Source organism: Muntiacus reevesi, chromosome 1, assembly GCF_963930625.1.
Source record: "Muntiacus reevesi chromosome 1, mMunRee1.1, whole genome shotgun sequence".
In the NCBI taxonomy this organism is placed as follows: Eukaryota; Metazoa; Chordata; class Mammalia; order Artiodactyla; family Cervidae; genus Muntiacus; species Muntiacus reevesi.
The window spans coordinates 150,819,323-150,846,893 of NC_089249.1; the positions used below are offsets into that span (position 1 = coordinate 150,819,323).

Here is a 27,571-nt window from a genome sequence, read left to right on the forward strand (position 1 = left end):
AAGTGCTTACGATATTATTTAACAAAAAACAGTGACTAATTTTCTTTTTACTCTGCTGTGTCCTATAATAGGAAAGTGTTTTATATTAAATGAGTAATGCTAATTTAAAGAACCAAGTTGCTGAAGCTTTCCAGATCTTTCTTTAAAAGACACGCATTGTTTCTGAGCTGAAGGCTGAGGAAGAGTAGATCTGGACTCTCTGAGGGGATAAGTGGGAAAAGGCCACCTTCAGTCTGCTCTCCACACAGACACTTGTTTTCTCATCTGTAATGTAAGGGTGCTTGTGTCTGCCTTGGAAGGCCGCCTGGGGGTTCAGGGACGGATGGTGTGACAGTACCTGGCTTGTTCTGAGCATCAGGCCAGACAGCCCCTGCCATCCACCCAGCCCAGGGTTGGGCCATCGGCTCCGTCTTTCTCACACTGTCATCAGGAGTGCCATCTTTTCCATCTTCACCCTGAGAACAAGTCAGTGTCACATTTATTGAATAAAACATTTAATCAGGGCAAGAGAGGGTTTTGGTTTTCCCAAATGTATCACTTGCCCTTGACCGCCTTTCTGATCAACATCGTTGACCCACCCTCCTTGCTTGACTGGTGGACTTGAACAGAAATATGAGTAATTTGAGAAAGGTCACCTCCTAAGAGGGTACCTCTGTTTTGGAAAGGTGTCAGTTTTCCTCCAAATTTTATTTATATGTATATAGGAATTTTTTTATTTTGGTAGGAAGATGACTTGTATAAATGATAGAAATTTGGTGGGATAAGTAGATAAAAATAAATAAGAAAGCTTCCACTAAAGAATTGAAGAAGATAATAAAATACATTGTAAAACTCTGATCATTAGAATGGACAGAATTAGGACAGAATTTTTTAAAAGCTCAGAAACCATCCCGTGCCTTTGTAAGAATTTTTGCCTCTGATTTCAAATGACTGGAAAACTTGTACCAAGCCAGTTGACCATTTGAGGAGTAAAATCTATGTTCTTTACCAAAATAAGTTGCTGAATGATTAAAGAGTTAAGTGGTAAACTGGTCTGTGAAAGAACTTGAAGAAAGTATAGGAGGATGTTTACCTCACCCCATTTAAAATTAAAAAAAATTTTTTGCTGCTGCGGAGTAATTGTTGGCTGTAAATCATGAAAAGTTGCATTTTCGCAGAACAACCAACCACAAACAAATAGTGCAGCTAATGGATAACCTGGCGTATTCCCCCAGGCAGCCCTTATCCTAGATAATAGGAGCTCAACCAGACCTGGCTTCTCCTCCAGCCTAAGGAGGTAGGAAAGGCAGAACCTGATATTTGGCGGGGGGGGGGGGGGGGGGGGGGGGTATTTTAACACATTACAGGATAGTTGGCAGACTCTCTTTACAGAGAAGTTTGCTTTTCTGTACACTGAATCATTTTGGAATGTTGGGCCAGAGAAGCCAGCCCCATCCCACGCTACTCCCTTTTACCTGGGGTCTGTTGAAACAGCCACTGTGGGCCTCCCGAGTCCTCCTTATTTCCAGATGACCAGCTTCCCGGGGTTACAAAGTACAGACCATCCCATTGCTTAATCCTCCCCAACGGTTAGGAGCAGGTAGGACTGCGGTGATTGGAACCTAGTGCAGAAAGCTGAGTGGTTTGCCACGGTCGCCCCTTGCTAGTACAGGCAAAGAGTGTTTGAACCCCAGTGTATTGGTTTCCAGGGCTGTCTGTTTTCTTGCTGCATGTGGTGTGTTTGGGGGATTCATACAGTCCCTCATCCCCTTCCCTGGGAGTTAGGAGTTCTGGGTCCTGTTTTATGGCTGAGGAATGGGCAGGAGAAGTGACTTCTTCGAAGTGGTGACGGCAGGCTGCAATCGTAACAGAAGAGCATTCTGTTTCTTGATCCTGATGGGCTCACTGTCGTCCCAGAGGACCGGTCAGAGCCCCCAGGGGGGTCAGTTGGCCATTGTGTTTCAGAGGCTCAGTCCTGCTGGGGTTTGGGGACCTTGGAGGTTGGGTCTGGGCTTCCTGCGGGAGCAGCCCCTGGGGGGTGTGGAGTGTGGTGGGGAGCAGAGCGTGGGCCCAGGTGGGCGGTCAGGCCCGGGGGCTTCTCTCTCAGCTTCACCCGCCCGTGCGAGCACGGGGCCAGGCACAGACACGCCGGCCATGTGAACAGGTGGGCCACAGATTGTCTGGAAGGAGGCCAGGCTGGGGAGAGCAACGTCTGTTGACCCCTGGGATGCATTTGTTGAGGCAGATGTACCAGGTAAATGCCGGAAGAGCAGCATTTGAGAGAAAGAGTAATGACAGTGCAGCCCACCTCCTCTGTGGCACCCAGGACCCCGACGGGGCCAGTGACATGCTTGCCCGCCTCTCCCATCTCCCGGGCCTTTCCCAGCTGGTCTGTCTGTAGATTCACTAAGCCGTGGATGTTCATTGATCTTCTGCTCTGTACAGCATGCTGGCGTCTTGGCGAGGGCACCCCCATTCATGAGGCACCTAGCCTGCCCTGCGGAGGCTTCTTCAGAACTAAAGCAACCAAGTGGGGAGGCGGGGCTCCCTGACAGCTGCTGCTGCTTGGAAGGGTGTGTGTGCCAGTGGTGGGCATCATCCTGGTGGTGGTGGTGTTGGTTTAGTGGCTCAGTCATGTCCAATTCTGCAACCCCATGGACTGTAGCCACCAGGCTCCTCTGTCCGTGGGGTTTAGTGATGAGGAAACCAAGGCTCAGAGAGCTCATCTCTTACCCACCGAGTGACAATCCTGGAAAGGTGGTGGTGTTTTGGGTGGATGGGGTGGGGGGGCTTTGGAGGACGTGGGTGGAGAGCGTGGAGGGGGCTGGGAGTGAGAACTCCCTGTCTATCTACGTGGGTGCAGCCTCTTACTTTCCACCCTCCTGTCTCCGCAGAGTGCAGCAGCCGCCCCGAGCCCAGTGCTTGGCAACATTCCCCCCAACGATGGCATGCCGGGAGGCCCCATCCCTCCGGGTTTCTTTCAGGTACGTGCTGGGCTCTCGGCCCTGTGCTCCTTTCACTCCAGGCCAGGCCCCCGGGCAGGCGGGAGGGAGGGAGAGAGAGAGAAGTCAGTAGCAGCGCAGTTTGCCATGGTCTAAATACAGTTGCTTCATGCTGGTTCAAACCCTTCCCTTCCCATCCCTCTCGCCACCCCTTCCAAAAAGCGAGGAGGGGAGCAAAGAAAGCTGGAGAGCAGACACCTCCTGCACGCGCTGTCACTTCTGCTGGAGTTTGTTTTCTTCACACCAGCTTCGCGCTCACGACACAGCCCGCCCCTGGTCGGGAGGCGGTGGGGCTGCTTCCAAAGGCCCGTGCAGGGCTGTCTTTTAACAAAAGGCTTTTTTTTTTTTTTTTTTAACAAAACAAGTAAACTGTTCTTTGTTTCTGTTTTGTTGCTGCTGTCATTGTCATTGTTTACTTTGCCTGTCCAAACTACAAACCTTAGGCGTAATCTAAAAAAACCAAAAAAACCCACCATCCTGGCAGGTCTGAGAATCCTTTCCCTCTGGTTAACCGCTTGATTTTTTCCGAGTGTGATCACAGAAGGCGTCCCACAGGCATCTGTGCCCATGCTCTGCCCGCCAAAGGCAGGAGCCGCACTCGTGTGGGTTGAGAGCCAGGTCTTCTCCAAAAGACACCTTGTTGAGCTCTCGGGTGTGGGGTGTGGGGAGACAGCTTTCTGATTTGCTGGGTGAGTACACCTGCCACACCCTTTGCGCCTCCTCTTGCATCTCTCTTATCCCCTCTGGGGACTCATTTGATTGAAACCCTATTGAGATTGGAAAAGGCCATTGGAGAGGGATTGGCCTGTGGGGGCTGGAAGCTCTTGAGGAGCTCTTGAGGGTGACATGCTTTCAAACCTCTCTGCAGTCGGGTTTGAGAATCTGCCTGAGGTTTGCACACCTTTTGAAAGGTTGGTTGTTGTGTAGTCAACACGTCCTGTCCTACTCTTTGTGACCCCAGGGGCTACAGCTCACCAGGCTTCTCAGTCCTTCCCTATCTCCTGGAGTTCGCTCAAACTCATGTTCATTGAGTCAGTGATGCCATCTTCCAGATAAGAATCTAGAAAGAGCTGTTATATAGAAAAGAAGGTGGAGATTTTTCTGTGAAGCCCAAGAATTCAAAACTGGGGCCAGGGAGACCCAGTTTCAGGAGACTGTGGCTTGGTGACAGCCAGAATTTTACACTGCCTGCATTCAGCAGTGGGACACTGGTCACAGGAGGCTCCCTGGCACTGGAGGAAGCTGAGCAAAAACGGGGCAGGTGCCTCTTGGGGGTGTTAAGGGGTTTTCCTTCCTGGGTGGGAGATGACCTAGAAGACATGTCTGCTTTGCAAGGTTTCATGTTGTGACTGATGTTCGCTTTCAGGAGAGGAGGGTTAGGACATGCTGCTTACCAGCCAAGAAGGGAAATCAGTGAAATGTGGCTGTTCTTCAACAGAAAACAGCAGGTTGTCCACCAAGGTGGCAGTGAGAAAAGTGATAAGGACTTAGGGATGGAAGCTCAGAGTATTGGATGGCCAATCATGTGACTATCTGCGTTCCTAGCAAGGTCCAAACTGGGGCCTCATCTCTAGGATGGAAGTGTGTGTATAGGCTCCAGGTTAGGCCAGACCAAGCACTGCCTGGGGTGAGGCTTGGCACGAGGTCACAGGTGCTGGGAAGAGGGGCCAGACTTACAAGAGAGAGTGAGATGTTCAAAGCCTTGGAAACGCGTGGACCCAGGGAAGACAGGAGCCTGAAGGGCTGCTCCCTGACAGGGTCCTCCGTGCCAAGGGGCAGCTATCTTCCCAGCCACTGCAGACGGCGTTCTGCAGCCAGGCGTTGGTCTTTGCCGCGGTGTTCTCTCCGGTTGGAACTTCTTTCCCAGGCTCACGTCCTCCCCAGATGCACCATGGCTGCCCTTCCTACAGTGCAGAAGTGGCTTTCCCGTCTGGTGGACAGGTACACCCAGGTACATGCTCCGTCTGCGTGCATCTCTGTTGAGGTTGCTTGCTGGCATCCGGGTGCCCAGCATAGGCCACGGTGGCAAGAAGAAGAGGACAAGAGCTGGCTGGATTTTTTAAAATAGGTCGCTGACTTCTTTTTTGGCCTGAGTCTGAGGCAAGGAGAGGTCTGTTTGATATGTGGACAGCTCCCAGCTTCCTGCTTTGATACAATGGTCCATGGTTAAGGCCTAATTCCAGACATATTTCTTATGCCCTCCCCTGTGACATTTCAGGGGTGTGTGGTCAGAAAGCCCAGACTTACTCCTGTCCTTATTTAGCCATTGCCGGGTACCATCCAACAGAGGTAGCTTTGGACCCCGCCCCCCACAACCCTTGACTTGAGGTCTTCTCTGATCCTTAATTGGGGTGAACCATCAAGAGCTTGCTGGATCTTTGAGCAGGGGGCTGTGTGCCTCTCTGCTGCTTGGCTGACTTAGGCTACAACCCCAACCTCACCCCAAGGGGCATCCTTTCTCCATCAGTCGAAGGCTGATGAAGTCCTTCCTGGTCAGGATGCTGAACCACTCAGGCTGGGTCACTGCTGTGGGGAAAAGCTGTCTCTCTGTAAGCAGGTAGTGGCTGCCCATTTCCAGAACAGGCCAACTCACAGCAGGAGTATTAGCTATTGATTGCCAGCCCTGCCCCTCGCTCATCTTTCAGGCAGTCACTGTGATATTAGAAGGGAAATAGAGATGGTATCGAAGGTTTTGTCTGCTGCCAACAATTGAACTTCTTCCCCTACTTGACCACATCCTGGCAGACAGCTCAGTGGCAGGAGGGTCTTTGCATTTAGGAGCCAGCCTGGTCTGGCTGATCACCTTTGGCCAAAACCTGTCCCAGGGCAGCCAGCCCAATTTTTTGGTCAGAATTCCAACCCTAGTTGGTGCTCAGTTTAGTTGGGTCCTCCAGGGTGGGTGGGAGGGACCAGCTTTCCACCCCTACCCTTGGCCCCTTAGAAAGCAACACAGGGAACTTTCTTTCTTGGGCCTTTGACTACTAGGCTACGAGGCCACACTTGGGGTCAGAAGGTTTAGCCATCATTACATCAGGTCCCATGCGTTTGCTCTCCCTTACTCCGTGTTGGGGTTTCTGAGATGGACAGTGCCTGTGGTCCTGGGCATGAGATGTGTTTGGTAGCAAGCTGAGGGCTGACGGGGAGATGTTTGAGACCTAACCTGACCATACCTCACTGTTCCATTGGGGAATGTTGTGGGGTTCTCCAGGTAAGGATATTCTCAGTGTGTTCGTTATAAAAAAGACCTCCTTCATCTTGGCATCCCCAGCACCTCGCGTGCACTGAGGACCCTGGAAATGTTTGAAATGAGTTTGTGTCACTCTTATTTCCAGGAGTGGAGCCCAACCAGCCCCCAGCTCTAGATGGAGCAATCTGACCAGACTAGGGGGTGGTCCAGGGATGATAGTATGGAATGCGGAGGACACAAAAGACTGGAGTCTGAGGACATCTAGGCTAGCACCTGCTTGTCCAGATACTTGCTGAGTGACCTTGGTCAAGTTGCTTTCCGTCTCTGGACCGCAGTTTCCTCAGCAGTAGATGAAGCAGGGGGTGGACCAGATGGTCTCTGAGGGCCCTTCTTACTGAATTTTCTGCTTTGAATCCAGAAGGATTTTACATAATCAAGCAGTGGCTTTTTTTTTTCCCCCCTCCACGCAGCTTAAGTCAGTTGGGCTGCACATCTGGTAAACTCAGCTTGGCTTTGGCCAGGCCCACTGGTTTGGGTGGGTCCCCAGCTCCTTGGCCCTAAGGTGGTTTGAAGGGAGACACCATCCAATGAGGATTTCTAGGTCCAGAGCTGGGGAATTGCAGGAGGGCAGAGGGGTCATGGAGAAGGGAGCATTGGGTACAGACTGTTTTTGTTCTTGTTTTGTTTTAAATTCCAATAATTGTTTTCAGTTATGTAGTGTTTTTGGCCATGCAGCTTACTTTCATTTTAATCACAGCATTTCTGCAGAGGAGGCGTGGCTGGTTGGAAAAGTGAGCCTCAGAAAGGTGAATGACCTGCCCAGAGTTAACCGAGGGCTGTAATCAGAATCTGAACTCAGCTTCCTGGTTCCTGATGCTCGAGTTCTTCCATAGCAGTCAGGGTCCTAATGTGGATACAAAAGTGATTATCTAGGAGAAAGAAGAAGGAATAGAGAACAAGAGACAAGGGGAGAAATAATGGAAGGAGAAAGAGAAACTCTAGCCATCTTCTGTCAGAAGTAGCCAGTGTCTCCATTCAACTGCCAGCAGAGGCCACAGGCCTAAAGAACGTGCCTTCTCTGAAAAAGACAGCCCTGGCGGACCCAGCTCCCTTTACCAGAATCTCAGCCTGACCTGCTCTGAACATCCCCAGATACTTCCCACTACAATGGGGGACATGTAGGGACTGAGATGTCCCCTGTTCCAGTGAGGCCTCATTTGTTCAGGCCGAGCCCACCCACCTTAGAAGGAGGTTAAGGTCTGTTCCAGAGAACCTTCCCCATCAATTACAGGAGGAGAGAGGAGAAGCAGCACTTGATGTGTATAGCCCAGGAACCAGAGACATGATCTAGAAATAAGAGAGAGAGGTACATACAACCTTGGTCCTTTCCTGTAGAGAGTGTCAGATAAATGTCTTTACTTATCTGCTGTGGGGGTAGCTGGGATTTCTCTGGGAGGCACAGTCTCTGGAGGGCTCTGACTTAAAGTACCTGAAGCTCTGCCATGTAGAAGACACTCAGCCCTGCCTCTGTGAGGTCAGCCCATAGATCTCAGATCCTCTTAAGAGAAGAGGGAGGCCACTTGACGTCTCTGCAGGGAAGGCATTGCTGCCGCCTGCTGATTTTACAGTGAGGTAGTGAGTTCCTTGACATTGGCAGTAACCAAGTAGAGACTAGATGCCCAGCAGAGAGCCTGGGAGACTGTGAGCCGTGGGGTGGGGTGATGTATTTCCAGGAAAGATCTGAGTCCAGCAGATGGGAATATGCCGGTGGAAGCAGCTCGAGCGGTTCCCTAGTTTTCAGACTTCCTTTCCAGCGGGGAGCAGGCAGCCCAGAGTGAGCTGACTCTCCTCCTGCTGGAAAGCTGCTGCCACAGGAAGGACCACTCTGGCGAGTCTGGGACTAGGGGAGACTTGGGGAAAAATTAAACCACCTGTTTTTACGGTTTTCAAAGTCCGCTGCTAGGGAGGAAGACTTGGTGGGTGGGGGCCTGGATCCCCATTAGACAGCTGGTGAAACTGAGGCTAGGACCACATGAGCCCTGGCCCGGGCTTGTTGATCACCCCTTAGCTCATCAACCAGACGTGGTCCCTCAGGGCACAGCGACCTCCCAGTCACTTAGCCATGAGCAGTGCAGACCAAAGAGGCAGCCAGGGACCCTGGCTTCAGTGGGCTCCAATGGCCTGGCTGGTACAGGAGGCTGGACTGATTACATGGAGGGGCCAGTGTGCCTGGGCATGATGTGAAAGGGCAGGCTTGGGATGGCAGGAGGCCTGGATGGACACACGAACTCAAAGACAAAGGAGAGACACGGGAAGGCTCCTAAGAAGGGGGAGTGAGGTGGTCCGAGGAAGATCCCCAGTGGCCTGGAGTGGGTGGCCAGGTGGGGTTGGAGTCCAGGCTGTGGTCATCTCAGGAGGTGGCCAGGCCTGAGCTGGAGTGGTGACTAAAGACTGTGGCTGGTGCCCCCTCCTCTCGACGGGGTGGCCCCTCGCTGGGTGTTAGAGCTGGGAGGCTGGGGAGCAGAGCAGGAGGAGGTGAGTGAGGGATGAGGGCCGGCCTCTCGCCGAGTCTCCCACGCCCCCTGCCCTGTGCCACCTCCCTCCGTCCACAGGGTAGGTGCCCGCACGTGGTCCCACGGCTGTCCAGACTGGCCCTTCCTGGCCTCCCCAGCTGTGCTCGCAGGCCCTAAAGTGAAACTGGGTGAACCCTCCTCATGGCTGCTGGTAGAAAGTTCTCCAGATTAGAGAAGCTTCCCCCTCTGTGATCGTGTGTGCCTGTTAGGGAGGCCTGAGAGCTGACAGCGTTGCCACATTCTGGATGAGCAGACTGAGGCTCAGATTGGCCAGAGTGTTGCTCAGAGAAGAGAGGCTCTGGCCGGGGCAGGGGGTTCAGAGCTGCTGGCGGATTCCTCGCTTCCCTGGGCCTGCCCTCCAACCCCAGCCCCTCGCCCTATCTGCTCCCTGGTGAGCAGAGGGGGTCGGTGCAGGAGGACAGAGGTGAGAGTGCCAGGCCCTCCAGGGGACAGAAGCACCCCTCCTCCCCATCCCTTGCCCTGCCGTCTGCCTCTAGACTGACAGAAGGCAGGGTCACCCCTGCCGAGAAGGATTAGAGAGGAGGCGGGGCTCCCCAAACGCTGGGCCCTGGGCCATGCTGGGAAGTGGGGAGCCGCTGCTGTTCCCACCCCCCCCACCCCCCACCCCCCGCTCCCACCTGTTCCAAGCCTTGGCTGCAACAGCAGCAGCATCCCTTGGTTCCTGAAATGAAGCCAGGGGCGCCCTTTCAGCCTGAAGATCCCTGCCCTGGGCGTTGGACAGCCTGGTCTGAGTCCAGCCCTATTGCCAAACTGCAGTGTGTCCTTGGGGAGCCATCCTCCCCTCTCTGGGCCTTAGTTTGCTCATCACTCCAGTGAGGGGTGCACAGGAGGGCACTCTAAAGCGCTGTGGACTGGCCTGTTCCTCCCTTCCCCACTGTTAACCCACACGCACACTCCCCTCACATTCACCTGGCCGGTGCAGAAAGGCTAGGACAGGAGAAGGAGTGGGGGAAACCTTCTTTTCAGGCCAGATACCACCTTCTCAAAGGTCAGGATGCTCTCTCACCCTGCCCAGCAGCCAGCCTGGTGCCTAATGTCTGCCCTGGGGCAGATGACTGGCCCGGGGCTCCTAGCAACAATGGACAAATGGTTACTTACTCCTGATGTGCCAGGCAGCCTTACCCCCGTCACCCTCTCCCTTAAAAAGGAAAAAAAAAAAAGTTGTATCCTTGACCATCCTGTGTGCCTGTATGCACCCGTGGGCATGTGTGCCGTTGCACACTTGAGCCGCCCCCCTCCCCCCAGATGTGAACTCCACGCTGTCACACCGTCAACTCTCTCTGATGAAATGGAAAGTTGAACATAAATCAGTGTCTGCTGCCCTGTTAGCTTTGCATCAGCAGTCAGCGCCTGGGTGGTTTGCTCGGTAACAAAGCACCCGGTAGCTCCGCGGGCCTCGACCGCCCCCTGTCGTGGAGCCGGCCCCACACCCCAGAGCCCTCGGGCTGCGGCCAGCCCTGCTGCATGCCCCAGCTGCCCGGAACCCTCCTGGCTTCAATCCTTCTGCAGGGAGAGGCAGGGGAGTGGCTCCAGAAGGACCCTAGGATGGAAGAGGCCAGGCTGTGCTCAGCTACTGCTCCTTCCACCCTAGGAGACCCCAGTGGCCATGACCACCTCCCCCCGACCTTCTCTTGAGCTCTGAACTGACTCCTTGAATCTCTGACTTTTACCGATCTGGTGCTCAAGGATTGGTGTCAGCGCATTCTCACCTCTGGTTTACTAAGACCTTGGGCTGGTTTATCCTTTTCCTCTTTGGACCTGGGTTTCTCTTAAAACTGGGTTTCTCCCCCTGTGCTGGGGAGCTGCTCTGCCATGAGTCCTCTCACAGCACTAGGGTCACATCTGTCCCCCAGATGATGTCCTCACCTGTCGTGGGCCGGGGGCAGGACAGACCCTTCTCCGCTCATGCCCCGTTCTCTACAGATCATGCTGAGGTTTTTTTCCTTTAAAGAAAAAAAAAAAAAGATCAGATTCCACAGCCTAGTAGCAGAAGAGATTTGAGGAAGGGAATTCCAGTGGAATCCTGTCATAATATGCCTTGGCATCACATGGGTTGAGATAGACCCCCTGAGTAAGAGCATGCTGCCCTAAAAGGAAGCTGCCCTTTGAGGAGTCTGGGCTGGGGCTGGGGCTCTGGGGGCAGACTAGGTGGTCAGAGGGCTTTCTAGCATCTTGCTGAGGTTCTGAGAGCTGGGGAACACTGCAGAAGACAGCACAGTGTGGGCTGTGAGTGCATGTTCTGTTTCTGCCTAGATTAACTCTCCAACTGACCTTTCCCTGACAAGCTCCTTCCTTCAAATGAAGGCCTTGGAATCAATGAAGTCCCTAGCCCAGGCCTGCCCCTGAGTTCCAGAAAGCCCCATCTCTTGCTAAGGCCGAAAGGGTGGAGTTAGACTTGGTAAGAGCATGGGTGGGGAAGCCACAGCCTTCATGAGGTGTCGGCTCTGTGCTGGGTACTGGTCTCCCCAGGGTTCTCCCCGACCTGGGAGATGCTACGTCAGCTCTGTGCACAGTGTGGGGGAAGGGGAGCAGAGGACACCCAGCTGTGGGAGAGGCCTCCAAAGAAGATTGGCACAGCATGCAGTGGCTGTGAGCAGGAGCAGGACAGCCCCCTGCCGCTCCTGGTGACATGTTCTGGGGAAGTTGTCCAAACTCTGTAGGCACTGGTCTCCTTGTCTGTGAGGAGTAGTCATTTAGCAAATTGTAATGCCTCCTTTGTGGAACTCTGGGGAGGATTGACTATACATATACGTGTATGATGCGGGTTCAGTCCCTGGGTCGGGAAGATCCCCTGGAGGAGGCCATGGCAACCCACTCCAGTATTCCTGCCTGGAGAATCCCATGGACATAGGAGCCTGGGGGGCTTCACAAGGAGTTGGACCTTATTGAAGTGACTTTAGCATGTGTGTATGTGCATGTGTGTGTGTGTGCACATACACACACACACACACACGTTCAGTGACGGTTGATTACTGCCATGGAAATATGACCCATCTGGGATCCAACACACACACACACACACACACACACACACACACACACACGTTCAGTGATGGTTGATTACTGCCATGGAAATATGACCCATCCGGGATCCAACACACACACACACACACGTTCAGTGATGGTTGATTACTGCCATGGAAATATGACCCATCCGGGATCCAACACACACACACACACACACACACACACACACACACACACACACGTTCAGTGATGGTTGATTACTGCCACACACACACACACACACACACACACACACGTTCAGTGATGGTTGATTACTGCCACACACACACACACACACACACACACACACACGTTCAGTGATGGTTGATTACTGCCATGGAAATATGACCCATCCGGGATCCAACACACACACACACCCACACACACCACACCTCCCCCCCCCCCCCCCCACACACACACACACACTCTTGTTCAGTGATGGTTGATTACTGCCATGGAAATACGACCCATCCGGGATCCAGGATGAGCAATGGTCAGGAGCCCCAGTGACTGGGCTCCTGGAGCTCCCGTGAGCCTTTAGCTCACCTGTCCCCAGTGCGTCCCATCCCTCCCACACCCTCTCGAAACATGCTTCCTGGTGGCCCTGGGTCATGCAGCCTGGGTTGGCACATCGGTTGCTTTGGGAAAGTCCATTCAACTGTCTGAACCTCAGCTGCTTCACCTGACAGTTGGGGGTGAAGATACCCCCTACTTCTTGAGGTGGTGGTGGGGACACCATGAAATAATGCCTGTGAAGCCCTGCCAGGCACCTGGCATAGGTAAACAGCCTGGATCCTGTTTTATAGACACAAGCAGGAGTGTTCTGGGCTGTTCTTTAAGCTAGAGGCCAGGGTGGAGGTAGGTCTTCCAGCTCAACCAAGAGCAAGGGCCCCCAGGAGTTTTCTCCTTTTTCCAGAAGTTTGTCTCAGGGGCTTAGCACAGCTGTGGTGGCAGTGATGTGTGAAAGAGATTCAGGGTATTCTCGCGGTGGATTGCCTTTTTAGGGTTTAACCCTTTAGTTAGACTGGTGTTTATGGCACCTGCTAAGCACCGAGTCTTACTTGGGTCTTTAACGTGTTCCCTCACTTAATCCTGCCCACCTGGCTACCTCCTAGGGCCCTGGCATTGCGACTCCTTGTTCTCTTGTCCGCTGCCAGGAGCTGGCAGGGGAGTAGCTTGTATGTCCAGTTCCTGCCAGGCTCAGCAAGGTGAGCTCGCTGTTGTGAGTTAGCATCTGCTTTCTTGCTCAGGTGTCTGGGTCTTCACCTATACAGTCGTCCCTCAGAGTCCACGGAGGTTGGTTCCAGGACCCCTTGGACCCCAGGATCTGCCGATGATGCTCAAGTCCCTTATGTAAAATGGCTGAGTGCAGTCTGCCTCCCTGCCCGCGAGTTCTGCCTCCATGGGTACGGAGGGCTGACTGTACTCCTGAGTTCCGTCACTAGTGACTCACTCGGGTATCGTTGGAGTTTCTGTTTCTCCACCTGTAAAGTAGGAACAGCTCCACCTGCTTCACCAGCTCTGAGCGTGGGAATGTGTTCAGAAAGAAAGGCGGTGGAGGTGTCCGTACAAGGGCTCCTTCCCAGGGGCTGGCGTCCGGCTGTCCGACCCTTCGGCGCACATCTGGGAGGGACAGCTCTCTGCCTGGCCCTGCCGGGCTCCCAGGGCGGGGAGGTGGGCAGTCTCTGGTTCCAGGTGTTCCTGGTCCACAGGCTGGACTCCCGCCTGGGCTCCCTGCAGGTCCCTGGAGGGGCTCCTTCACTCCATCAAGTCGTCGTCTTGCCAGTGGTACCCCTTCGTTAGATACAATGCACTACAATCCAGGCTGTTGGTAAGACACTCAGAGCTCTTTGTGGTCTAGCCCCGTTGATGGACCAGCTGTTGATCTCTGGGACAAGGGCCAGAGCTTGTGCTCTCAGACCCAGCCCTGCCCCTCCAGCTTATCTGCATGGCCTCTTTCTACAGACTGCAAAATTCTCCCCTCCCCTTCTTGAAGGCTCTTCAGTTTCGGGTCACTTTTATTCAGGGAGACTTTGACAGAGTCTTGTCCTGTTCTTGCCTCCAGGTCAAAAAAGATTCACCCAAAATGTGTATCTGACTAAGTGCCTCATCCTCAGATTAATTATAGTGTCTGACTCCACGAGACGTAACTGTGCTTATGGAAAGGGTCTAAGATTTTGGAGACTTGCAGTCTCTTCTAGGGCAATGCCTTTACCATTCTGCACCTCAGTCTGCTCATCATAAAAATACAACATTAGAAGGCATGGACATGGGAGGTGCAGTGCTAAACTGAAGACCCCCAGGCCCTGTCCTCTAGGGGCATCAGGGGCAGAAGAAGTAAGTAATGGAGCCCTTCAAGGGCCAGACAGCTTGTGTGGAGTTGGCTGAAGAGTTGCCCACATCAGGTGGGGTTGGTGAGAGCCATTTGTCACATTCAGACAGGTTACATGTTAATGGGCAAGGGGTCAGCTCCCTAGGAGTGGGGTGATAGGAAGGCTTAGTCAGGAAAGGGGGGCTTCCTGAAGTAGCCCACGAGGCCAGAGGATCTGAGCACAGCTCTGTGTATGGGCAGCTACCCTGTGATGAGGCTGGTCCCTGGCTCTGGATTGAGTACTGGAGTCTCGGGACCTGCAACTCTCTTCGGGAAGGCCGTGGCCCATTTTACAGGCAAAATTAGGGAGTTTCGAAGGGGACTGCAGACCATACCCCTGGCCCACGAACCTGGGGCCCTTCCAGCAGCACCCACCACACAGCTGCCCCTCACGGGGCCACTGAGATGTGCCAGGTTTCATAGCCCACTATCTGTGTGACCATGGGCCAACTTCCTTCAGCCCATCTTTCCCCTGGTTTCTGGCCCTTTCCCTCACCCCATCCTATTGCTTCTTCTAGGAAGGAAGACAAGAACTTGGTTCATTCCCTAAGCTCAAGGAGACAGAGGCAGAAGAAGCCACCCAGTTATCCAGGAAACCACAAAACTAATGGGGAAACCTTAGCGAATTCTGCTATTCCCTTTTCTGCCCAGTGGACAGCTGGGGTTGAATTCTGGCATCTGGATTTATAGCTCCCACAGCCTTGTGTCTCCCTGTCCTGGTCGATATGATGAATCTGTACTTTTTGGATCGTCTGTCGGGGTGTAAAGGGGTAGGGCAGAAAGGCTGTGTGCATGCATGTACCCAGAGAGCTTAAAGTAGAGCAAGAATTCTCTGGGTGGACTAGGCACTGCCTTTTTAATATGCACCTCGCCTTCACTGTGCTGCCGTGATTAACAGCAGAGCCTGAGCGTTGGCAAGAGGTGGTGTGGAGGCTGGCAGGCAGGAGCGGGATGCGTCTTTGCAGCCCTGTCTGTTGTCAGAGCAAAAGGCAGTCTTTGGGGGTGGGGGTGGGGAGGTTTGGTTCTCTAGGCGAGGTGGGCATCCTCCCTGTGTTCTGCGGGATTGGTGTGGTTCTGGATCCTGGGTGTGTCTCCGCCTCTCCCGCTTACCAAAGAGCCAGTCTCTACCCAGTAGACACTGGAGAGAAGAGGGTGTGCTCTCTGGATGCCCGCCAGAAACCTACATGGCCGGGACTGAGTCTTGGAAACCCTCACCAACATTAATGGGAGCTGGCTGCTCAGGGCTAGAGAGTGGCTTAGTGGGGGAGCAGGTACACACTCCATGTGTAGTCAGCAGGAGATGGGAATTAGCACCCCAGACAGCTGTGAACTCACTGTTTTCCAGAGGCCATAGGTCTTCACTTCTGACTTGAAGGAGGATATAGAAGCATCTCTGGTAAGGAATGGAACAGATGTGTGCTTTCCAAGACATAGGTCTGATTGCTACCCCCTTGCACGAGCTCCCAAAGGTTAATGACCCCACTCCTTAGCCCCACTTCCAGCCCCAGGGTCACCATCTTGTGCATGAGGCCCTCCAGCACCAGGCCCTCTCCTGCCCCTGCCACACAGGTGCCCACCTCAGGCCAGAAGTCCCTTCATTTCTGCTCTGCCAGGGGACTCCAGTCTAGCCTTTCGCTTCCTGCCTACGCAGTGTGAGTGCTCTGTGATCGCTGTCCCTCTCTCCCTGGCGCACCTGGTACCTGCCTCTGTTTGAATGCTGCTGTGGTCCCAGTTGTGCCTTGGTCTCTCTGCACCGCCAGGATCACTTTGGGGGAAGGCCACGGTTCCTGCTTATTTTCATGTCTCCAGTGCTTAGCACACACTTGACCCAGCATGCTGGAACCCACTGTCTGGGTGCACTGCCAGGGTGAACATGGGTTTTGCCCATAAGTTCTGCATATTAATACTTTTTCCTGAGTCCCTGGAGAGAGTGAGTGCTCAGTTCTGTGGACACAGCACTTGCAAAGAATCTTTAGCAGTGAGGCCTCAAGGGTTCAGCGGCAAAGGCTGGAGGCAGAGTCTCCTCTGCTAGCCCCTCTGCCACCCAACCACAGCATTCGAGGTAGAGCCCTTTCCTGAGATGACCCTAGAGAACTCCGTAGAATTCACTGCATTGGAGAAGGTCACACAGCGCAAACCTGCTGAAAGAACTCAGCGTTGGAATCAAGTCTCCAGAATGTTTTGTGCTGGCAAGCCAGGGAGGAGTGTGCTCCCCAGCATTGCGGCAAGAATGAACATAGAGAGGATGGTTAGCAAGGAGATACTCTGGAACCAACCAGCTGCACATGAATGCTGTTTATTGTATTATAATAATGAAGGATCATTTTGTTTAAGACCAATGGCCCAGAAAGCCAGGGCTCAGAGATTGATCACATGGCATGTTGGTGGGGGAACCAGAACTCAGGTTTGCTGACCCCGGGTCTGGGCACAATCTCTTGTCTTCAGTGGGATAAATCCTGGCTCTGATAAACAATACTGTAACATCACTGGATTTCAGTTTTATCCTTTGTAAAATGGGGTTGATTTTTGCTTCATTTAACTTACTAGAGAGATGTAAGGTTCAAGTTAGAAGGTATTGATAGATACTATTACTGTTTTGCTTTTCCTTGAGAATTAAAAATATCCCAATTTGGAATTTCCCTGGTGGTTCAGTGGCTAAGATTCCATGCTCCCAATGCAGGGGTCCAAGGTTCAATCCCTGGTCAAGGAACTGGATCCCACATGCCACAACTAAGTAAGACCCTGCATAGCCAAATAATTTTTTTTCCCCTAAAAATTGTAGTGCTGAGTTAAATTAAAAAAAAAAAAAAAGACCTAGTTTTTTCCCTCTTAAATCTTGAAAACCATTACTAAGCTCAAGGATCAGCAAAGTTTTTCTGTGAAGGGCCAGATAATAAATATTTCAGGCTTTGTGGACCATCTGGTCTCTGTCCTGACTGCTCAGATATGTTCAGATATAACCTGAAAGCAGATTCAGATGGTACACAGATGAACATAGCTGTATTCTGATAAAACTTTATTTACAAAAGCAGATGACAGGCCAGACTTGGCCCCGAGCCATAGCCTGCTGACTTTTCTGGCAACTCAGCGTAGTGGACGTGCACTTGGGGTCCTCATGTGGCAGCTGACCTCCAGCCTCCACTCCAGGTGTGGGGCAGGGCGCCAAGCCTGGACCTGGGAGCAGCGAGCCCACGTCCCTGGGGCTCAGCTTTCCCGTCCATGCTCAGGGCTGGGGCAGACAGGGAGCAGCATGGGGTTGGGGTGGGGGGGGACTCTGCGTTAGGTCTTGGACGCCGCTGGCTGTACTTTCATTTACTGTGTTTCCTCCCTTTGTTTTGAAAACCGTCTCCTGCTGATTCTGCGTCTCTGTCTCCGTGGGACCTCTGGAGTAAAGCATGCTCTGAGCGCCTCCTGCGGGTGTCTGGGCGGCCTGTCTCAGGAAGCCAGATTCACTAGTGTGTGGACCTCTCACCCTGGCCACCTGCCTAGCGCCACCTGCCTAGCGCCGTCCTGGCTCCTCTGAGAGGCACGGGGAGGAGGAGAAGGGAGGGGAGCTGGGGCCTTTGCTTAGCTGGAGTCAATGTGTCTGTCACTGATCCTTGCACTGAATGGACCCCGGTGGTTGTGAGGATTCCTGACGTTATGCAGAGGTGACCCGAGGGGACACATTGTGTACTGTCTGCTCCTTTCACTGATGACTTCCCACCATGTCTAGAAGCTGGGCCACCACCGCTCACCACCTGCTTTGCCTGATGCCCATGGAGGGTCATGATTGCTGTGGGCTCGTCTCCTAGGTGGCCAACAGCCCCCTGACAGCTCCCAGGGCCGAGCCGCCATCTGGTCGTGGCTCCGTGATTGAGTATGGCCCAGTTCAGCCCCCCTGTACCCTCGAGTTGGTAATTTCAGCTCCACCTCTGACCTTTTCTGCCCATGTCCACACACATGAAGACGTCTCTTCCCCAGAGGGGAGAGAGAGAACCAGGATAGGACTGCAACTGTCCAAAGCCACTGCCAAGTTCGTTCCCGTGGGTTGATATGAAGAAGTAACTTTTTCTGTGATGAGCTGCATGTCAGAGGGAGGGGGCAGTTCAGAGCCCTCCCTCTGTCATCCCGCCAGGTGGTCAGCCTCCTGCTGCAGGGAGGCTGTGGGTGGAGGTAGACTGTGGTGACGGATGTGGATGTCGGTGGCACATGGGCACACCTTGGCCCTCTCCCCAGAATGGGCTTACAGCATTTTCCATCAGCATTCGTGTCCAAGGAGCAAATTGGATTGTCTGTTGCATGCCTGTTGCCATGTGTATAATTAATGTGATTTTATATTCACTCAATTACGGTGACACGCCCAATAGGCGGATTGCACAGGCCACCAATAATGTGGGTTGTCTGTCTCACCCTGCCAGTCGATGAAACCCATCCCTGCAGCCTTGCCACTGCAGTGGCCAGTGTCCCCTCCCGACCCCCAGGAGTTGGGATGGGTGACGGGGATGTGGGGCACGTTTTTTAGCAACCTAAAATTTCAGGTCCCGTTTCCCTGAAGGCCCTCTGACTAAAGGCAGATCTAGCCAAGGTGGTAATGATGAAGCATTCAGTGTGTGAGAGCACGCACAGCGTTTCTGCAAGGCGTGTCACCTGGACTCCTTGTGCCCTTACAGGCCTGGCAGGGGATGCCAGGCAGAACTGCAGTCCGGGTGCCTTGCACTTTCATGGCCGAGCTCTCCCCGCTGGCCCACCTCTGTACCCAGAAAACCTGGGACTCGGTCTCAGTTCTGTTTCTCTGAGAGTCCATGATTTCTAGGCAGGTTGAAGGCAGCTTCAGGGAGTGTGGGGTGGGGCATTTGGTGAAGGAACCCTGAGTTTTGGAAATACTAAACTTAGCACACAGCTTTTATTACCTCTCTCCTTAAAAATTGATACATATTATTTTTTTAAGAAGCGATTTTTTAAAGTTTTATTTTTTACTGTGCTGGGTCTTTGTTACTGTGCGAAGCTTTCTCTAGTTAGGATAAGCAGGGGCTTCTCTCTAGTTGTGATGCTTGGTCTCATTGCAGTGGCTTCTCTTGTTGTGGAGCCTGGGTTCTAGGTGCGTGGGCTTCGGTAGTTGTGACCTGCAGCCTTAGTTGCCCCGTGGCATTTAGGATCTTAGTTCCTGGATCCGGGATCAAACCCACATCCTCTGCATTGGCAGGCGAGTTCTTAACCGCTGGACCACCAGAGAAGTCCCTGTCTGGTTTTTTAATTTTAAGATGCCATCCTCCTTATTCTCAGGAGTCTTTAGCAGAGAAGACCAACTTGGTTACCCTGTTGTTACTAATGTTTCCTCCTAGTTCCTTGAACACCAAGTGTTAGATGGGTTCACCCCGGGGCTGGCTGACTGTGGCTATGGGGTCCGCCTGCTGGCTGAGCCTCAGCATTCTGCTCGGGCCCGGCCCTGGACGTCCATGTGAGGACTGTGTCACTGCCCCGGGGGAGCCCACGTGACATCCAGAGATAAGGCGGGACGTCCATAGAGGATGTGCCATATTTGGAGTGTGCCTGGCTGGGTAGAGTAGGTCAAGCTTCACAAAGGAGGATGTGTGGCCTTTCAGCAGGTTCAGGAGGGTGATCCTGCAGAGTATGGGTCTAGTTCTTGCCTTCCGTGTAGATGGGCTGTGAGTGGCTGTGGAGACTGTGGAAGCTTGGGGACCTAGGCCAGGCACTGTCAGCTCTACCTCCTCTCTGAAGTATCTGTAGAATGTCCCATGTTCCATATGAGGCAACTGGACCCACAATGTGTCCTGGAGGAGTTGGGCTGGATGCCAGGAAGTGTTCCGCACCCCCACTGTGCACAAGCACATCTCTCAAGAATGGCCTCGGGGAGGTGCAGGGACTTGATCAAAACATGACAGTAGGTGGGCACTGCTGACAATTCTGAGGTGCTTTGCTTTTCTTTTTCAAAAAGTTACTTACTTGGCCGCACCTTGAGGCATGCAAAACTGCTTCAATCAGGGATTGAACCTGTGCTTTCTGCAGCGGAAGAGCAGAGTCTTAACCACTGGTCCACCAGGGAAGCCCCCTGAGGTGCTTTTCTGCAGAGAGCTCTGATCCGTTGTGCTCTGCTCCCCACCACATCGATGATGGCAAAGGCTGTTTCACTAAATCGTCCGCATCGAGAGTTTGAGTGGAATGGCCTGGCATTCGCCTCCGTCACACCCATAGCAGAGCCTCCCGAGGCCCTGCTAAGAGGCTCTCAGAGCTGCTGGATGTTAATGCCACCCAACACAGAGTGGCAGGTGAAGTGGCAGGAAAAAGCATAAGAAGTGTGGGGCTTACGTGTCATTGGTCAGAGATCTCAGGAACATCTGAGAGGAACGGCAAGTCCATTAACAGGGTCTGGGGCAGACGGAGGCCCAGACAGGAAGTGCGCCTGTCTCCTTCCTTTTCCCAGATTCAGTGTCAAGCCTCCTCGTCGTCACCCCATGGAGGCGGTGTGGTACCATTTGAGAGTTCTGACCCACCAGGGGACGTTGTTCTCATCCCTGCTCCCTGTTGGCCTCCATCTGTGGCCACCCTGGGCCTCAGTTTAGCTGTCCCCTTCTCTTGGGGCCCATGGTAGTTTTAAACCAACACTCCAGCCTCTTTGTCACTGTATCCTTGTCCTTCTCCCTAGCTAGCCTGGGAGCTTCCTGGGCCAAGACGAAACGAGTCCAGTGCATTTCTGTGACCTTTCTTTACCCCAGACATGTGGGAGGTCAGCACCCAGGATGTGTATGTGGGTGAGTGGCTGGATGTACCCACAAGTTCTTCAGCCTCCAGGAGACTGCTCAAGGGCTTGTAGGAATAGGATAGTGGGCCAGCTAGGCTCCCCAGACTCTAGAATCAGCCTGGACCCACCACTTAATGGTTCATAATCCTAGGCAAGTGGCTTTGGCTTGCTGAGCCTGTTCCTCCTTCCTGCGAGAAGTTGAATGACATGAACTGATTCAGGTGAAGGCCACTTCTGCTGTGTGGCAGATGTAGCTTCATTATTCTTACTATAGTTACTCCCATTTCATTGTGGAGAGAAGTGCAGTCAGTGGCAGAGAGTCAGGGTTTGAATGAACCCAATTCTTTTCAAACCCTGATTCTTTGTCTGCAATGGATGGGGGCATATCATGAAGAGATCTCTTGACTGGAGTGAGGTGATGTGGCTCAGCCACCAGTTTCATCTCTGTGGCCTTGAGCAAGTCATACCTCTGTCCTGTGCCTCTCCTCTCCCCCATGAATAAAGAGCATTGGAAGAATTGATCTGTCAGAGCCACCAACAAGCAGGTGGCTGCTGGGCAGATGAGGTCCTCCCCAAGTTTCTGGTGGGACGACCCCCAGGCTGGTCCAGCCTGATACTCTGTGCATCTCAGATGTCTGTCCCTATCCACCTCCTCGACCAGTTGACTAGGCAGCACCTGGATGGAAAGCCTCCAAGGTCCGTGAGGGAGATGGCCTAAATGGACCTGGATGCAGAGGCTCATCCTGGCCAAGCAGACTACCAGATATACCTATTTTGGGTTCTTCTAAAGTTTTCAAGTGGAAACAAGGAAGGCCCCATTGGGGAGGGAAGTGGACCTGTGTGGGAACAACACTCACTGTTACCAACTTTAAGGTTCCTGCCCTCTCTCACCTTCTGCCTCCATCCTCTCTACCTGCCTGCCAGATCTGTGCAGGGTTTGGGGAAAAGAAACGCCAATATCCCAACAAAGGTCAGAATCTTAAAACAGGGTCTTTTTTTTGTTGTTGTTCTGCCTCCTACATAGCCTTTTGCTTGAGTGGGTAGCAAGTTGAAAAGACCAAAGGTCTGTCCTCTCTAAACCAACCTGTCAGTCTTTGGTTGAGAATGCAGACAAGAAAGAGAAGAACACTCTTTTGTGGTTTAATAAAGCACAGGGCAGCAGATGCCATACAGTCTCGTGACGATGGGCAACACAACACGTCTGTTGTCATCTTTACATGAGCAGACATTTCCCCAACGTGGAGTTCCATTCTGTGCTCCCAAGAACAAGCCAAGTGTACAATGCTATTGCAACCAGTCTCAGGGACAGAACCTGGACATGCATATAGAAACGGGGAGCTTTCAGGCTGATTGGAGGTAGCAGAGATGCAGAGCATGAAGATTTGGGAGGATGCTGGTTACCCATTGGGGAAGGTGGGCATCTGACTCTGTGAAAGAGAAGCTTCCTGGCCTGTAATGCTCCTGGTAGTGCTGGGGACCATGCTGGGAGGTACAGAAACAGAGCCTGGGCAGCCTGATCGGATATAGGAAGGTGGATGTTGAGCTGTATCTCTGCCTGTGTCCAGACTGTGGTGGACTTTTCTCTTCGGATGACCAGCTGGCCTGGGCTAGAGTTCCCATGTCCTCAGTATTCCAAACCCTGGCTCTAAGTCAGAGGAGAGACTTCAGAGCTGCTGCCTCCTCTCTGGCCTTATCAGCCAGCTCCCCATGGCTGCCCGCAGTTCAGGGAAGTTGCTGGGGCCTCACTGACTGACCACAGTCCCTTACTGCTTGTCACTTGTCTTGAGGCAGATACATTGAGGCCAAGTTGTCCCGTGTCCACTTGCCAGAGCCCAGGCAGCCAGAGTCCCAGAGGAAGCTTCTAGGGAGGAGGTGCAGGGGACAGCTTTGCCCTCTGGACCTTCCAGGGCCCAGGCGGCCGGAATGCAGGGCTGAGAGGTGGCTTAGAAAAGACTTGGGTTTGAGTGTTGGCCCTTAGCAAGGACTGCCATTGACCGAGGCCCCTGTGGGTATCTGGGGGGCTTTACTTACTTTTTCTCTGATCACTCAGAAAACCAGGTTATCTTTACCTCCCCTGGGTGCCAGGGTGCACAGGTGTGAGTCCTGCCCGAGCCACACTGCTGGCCCTGAGAATCGTGATGTTACTGGGGAGGGCGGCGGAGGCTCGGGAGGGAGGAGGCGCTCCTCCTGCCAAGAGCTGAGGACCTGACAGAAGGCCTTTTGCTCCCTCTTGGCGACTGGACCTCACCCTTGAACCCTGCTCCTTCATGCTTCTCATTTTCCTTTTTTTGGGGGGGTGGCTCCAAATTATCTTATTTTGTTTACATTGCACCAAGTCTCATGGTACAAAAGACTTGCAGGTGCAAATATGTCCCGCCTTCATTAACTTCCCCTCCCTTTTTAATTTATGTGATTTCAATTTTCCTTCCCTGTACTGTTAATTAGGGGACCCTCTAATCAGTGCCATTATCACAGTGGTATTCATGTTTAGGAAAGCCGCTAAACAAATGCTTGCAAAATTGCTAAATGGCTAATTAATGTCTGTTAATTAAGAAAATTGCTCATGGTAACAAACCATGCCGTTGCTGGCAGCCGCTAGAAAGACACACACTTGTTGAAATTAGTAGTGTGGCAGGTAGGGGAACATCTGCTCCGTGGCGCTTTCCGGAAGTGAGCAGCCCCACACTCAGGCGAGAAGCTCCAGGCCTGTCCTGGGCACGGCCCCCTCGCCCCTCTCTGCACACCTTTCTCTGTCTCCATGCCCACTGGTCCTAGCCCACCCCACCTCCCAACACCCCCTCCCCAGCCCCCCAGCCCCCAACCAGCTCTGCTCTCTGGTCTGTGCTTGCTGAGCCAGCAACAGGCTGAGCAGCCTGGCTTCCAGGGAGGAGACTGAGGAAGAAAACCATGCCCAAAGAGTCATTTTCCTTCTCTTTTTAAATGAAGCCACACTCATCCTCTCTGCATATTTTGAATTTTTCTCAGCTTCCAAGGGTAGTGACATAGCCCCGAAAGATCGAATTGGGTTGTGTTTCTCACCAGCAGGCTTCCCTGGTGGGTCAGACGGTAAAGAATCTGCCTGCAGTGCAGGAGACCTGGGTTCGATCCCTGGGTTGGAAGGATCCCCTGGAGAAGAATGCCACCCACTCCAGTATTCTTGCCTGGAGAATCCCCATGGACAGCGGAGCCTGGCAGGCTACAGTCCATGGGGTCACAAAGAGACATGACTGAAGTGACTTTTACATTCTCCTTACCAGCACCAGCGTCTTGCTCTGAATATTCCAAGTGGGCAACAAGGTGCTTCCCTGACCAGATTTTCATGCTTTTTGACTGTGACCCACAGTAGAAAATATATTTGACACAGTGACCCAGTACATACACACACATGCACATATTTATAAATAAAGATTAGTGAAGAGTGTTTCCTTAAAACACACAAAGCTGTCTGATATTTCTATCCTATTTTTTAATTCTGTTCCAGATTTTTAAAAACAATGGTTGCAACCCACTAAATTGATTTCACCACCCACTAATGGGCTGCACCCCATGCTTTGGTCAGCTCTGTGATTTAAGTGAATTCTTCTGCCCATCTCTCCTGTGGGGAGTCAAGGCCAGCGTGTAGCCCAGCGCTTCAGAGGTCAGCCGGGATGAGGGTGGCTTACCGCCAGCTGAAGTGGCTAGCCCCAGCATCTCCTCCGTTCACCCAGCCCCGACCCTGCTCCCCCACACACCCTCTCAGGCCTGGGCTGCAGAGGCCAGGGTGAGCCGTGCACCCGTCAGGCTTCTCCTATCTTTGCCGTCTTCCGGTTGTGTGGCTGTGGCCAAGGCTCCTTATCCCTTGATACTCACTGTTGTCACTGATAGAACTAGGAAAGAGAAACCCACTTCCCGGGGCCAATTTCAGGTGAAGGTGTGTTAATGAAGCGCTCTGAGCAGTCACTCAGTGATGGTCTCTTCCTCTTGTTCCCATGTATTCAGTCTCTGATACCACCTCACTCTTCCGTCTGTTTCCATTCATCCGTCGGAGCCCCCTCCCCTCAGTAGACTGGTTGCCTCATCCTTGCCTGGTCCTGGCCCAGGAAGGGGCACGTGGGCACCTTCAGGGTAGGTCAGCTTCTGTGCGTCCCTGGGTCTTCCCCGGTGGCTCAGTCGTCAAGAATCCGCCTGCAGTGCTGGAGATGCAGTTTCGATCCCTGGGTTGGAAAGATCCTCTGGAGGAAGACATGGCAACCCACTCCAGTATTCTTGCCTGGAGAATCCCCGTGGACAGAGGAGCCTGGCGGGCTACCGTCTGTGGGACTGCAAAGAGTCAGACATGACTTGAGCAACTAAGCGCACACACGCTGCGCGCCCTGACCCTATCTCAACCAGCGTATTTAACATGGCAAACTCCGCTCTGACGGCAGACCACGCCGGCCCACTCCTGTGTGCTTCCACAAAGGAGCTTGATTTTTATTTGTCATGCCTGGAAATCCCCCCGTGAATGCGTCTATCGGCTTCTCTCCCTCCCGCCCGCCCTCTCACACCGTTGAGCCGGCGATCCCAGCAGCAGCCCGCACCTCCCCGCCACCCGCCGCCCGCACGCCGCCCGCCCTCCGTTTTTGGTTTGATTTTTGTTGTTTGGAGCTTCTCCCGCGCTTCTCCGTGTGCTGTGATCTGTAACCTGCTCTACTGTCTGGCCTCACAGGGTCCTCCCGGGTCACAGCCCTCGCCGCACGCACAGCCTCCACCTCACAATCCCAGCAGCATGATGGGACCCCACAGTCAGGTAACGCACTGTGGCCCGGCCGCCCGCCGGCCGGGGGGCGCGGGGCAGCAGCAGGACAGAGCCCGCCGGGGAAAGACAGAAATCAAAACGCGCTCTCGCCCTTGCCCTTGAGGATTTCCTGGCCAAGGAGATTCCCCCTCCTCCCAAAAGTATATCTATTCCCCCCCGCCCCCCCGGAGATAGTCTCCATTCCTTGGACATCACACCCTGCTCGGATATGAAACCCAAAGGAAAGGAGAACTGTTTCTGTGACCTTGTCAGCGGCCTCTGCGTTTTTTTGTTTGTTTGTTTTTTCCGCTCTCACTTTTGGTTTGGTTTTTGAGTTTGGTTTAACCATTGTTTGTCACCGAAGCTGCATCCCTCGCCTTTTCCATGTGCACTCTTCGCTGCTGAGAAAGCTTTTCTGCCCAATCCCCTGCATCGAGTTAGGGCGCCCGCTATCCCCTCACTGTCGCCTTTGTGTATCCCCTCCCCCTTCTCCCTGCTCCCCTTCCTTTCACCCCCTTTGTCAGTATGTGAGTGTGTGTGAGTGCGCGTCCAGCTTTGTCTACACACTGGAGAATTTCCCGTACAAGCCCCTTTGGGATTCTCCCAGCGGCCCTCACCTGCAACAGAGGTCTCCCCTCACCTGCGCGGATGTGATTGCTCCTCCGTGTTCTGTGTCCAGCCCCAGCTGCTGCCCCGGCACCCAGGGTAGAGCTCTCAGCAAATGCACGGTGTGCCTCCGTCTCTCCCTCCACCCAAAGGAAGCTTTGCCCGGAGGCACAAGGCCACTGGGAGGAAGTTTAAAAGATCACTAGTTGTAACAAAACTGGACTTTGTGGAGTGGCGCGCGTTTGTGTCTGTCACCGTGCGGTACTGCGGGCTGTCACTGAACTAACGCCCTGTAATTGCAGCCTTTTATGTCACCACGATACGCAGGCGGCCCCCGGCCCCCGATCAGAATGGGAAACCAGGTACTGTACCTTTTCGTGTTCTCTCCCCTCACTTGGCCACCCTTGACCCCAGCTGGACTTGCACTCAGAATCTGCAAGAAGGGTTGGGAGGTGGAGGGACAGTTTTACCTAATGTGGGAGGCAGCTTATAAGCAGGTCCCCGGAGAGGACTGTGTTTCCTGTGCGGTGCTCCACGCAGCCCCTCCCAACATCGTACCTGCCTCTCCCGGTGGGCTGTGGGCAGTGGGGTGTGAGTGCAGGGTTTCTGCTTTTCTAAAGAAGGTGGTAATTCCTCAGCTCCTCCCTGCCAGCCCTTTCTTGGTAAAGGGTCTTCCTCCTTAATGAAGTTAATTGACAACATGCATTTTTTACCCTGGAAGCTTTTGAGAATTACCAAGGCTGGTAAATATAATCCTGCTATTAAGGAGAGAAATGGCCCGTAGGAATGCTTCGATCAGGAGCCTGGATGCAGCGAGCAGGACATTTGTGAGTTTTTAAGCAATGTCTGCCTGCTTCCCAGTTGCTTCCCAACTCAAAAGAAGAAAGGATTTGTTCATGTACTTAGAACAGTGGTCTACTTATGGGGAGGGCTTTTCATCCTGGGGTTGTATGCCTTATGCTGCCCCATTAGGGTTGGCAGTTCTAGGTGGTCTGGAGAAATTGGTCCCTAGCTGCCTTCCCTGGTTCAGCCCATCCAGGGGCAGGAGGAGAGCTGCTGAAGTGAAGATGGTTATCTTCTTTTGAGGGTAGACAGGCTTTGAAGAAACTTTAAAGAAACATCAGGGAAATTTCATTTTGTGCCCCAGTATTTCTGTATACATAATTCTTAGAGTGACCTGGCAGAAGCCCATCAGGAAGCCTGACAGCAATGCCAGGACCTCCAGCCCTTGAGGCCTTTGAAGCTGGGAGGTCAGTCACCAGCTAGATTGACGTTACCTGAATGAACTTTCGTTCTCAAGAAAGCCCCTTTAGTGAGATACACGAGGA

General features: G+C 53.1%; 1 protein-coding gene across 4 annotated transcripts in view; it reads left to right on the forward strand.

Annotated features, from left to right (window-relative positions):
* Positions 1-27,571, forward strand: part of SSBP3 (single stranded DNA binding protein 3) — a 166,551-nt gene that overhangs the window by 114,312 nt on the left and 24,668 nt on the right. For 2 of the 4 annotated variants that reach the window (XM_065912350.1, XM_065912365.1), the window contains 3 exons: positions 2,874-2,963; positions 25,569-25,649; positions 26,546-26,605. In XM_065912350.1, coding sequence (XP_065768422.1) covers positions 2,874-2,963; positions 25,569-25,649; positions 26,546-26,605 — 231 coding nt within the window. The remainder of the gene's footprint in view (positions 1-2,873; positions 2,964-25,568; positions 25,650-26,545; positions 26,606-27,571) is intronic. The other 2 variants (XM_065912360.1, XM_065912375.1) reach the window with 1 other exon arrangement.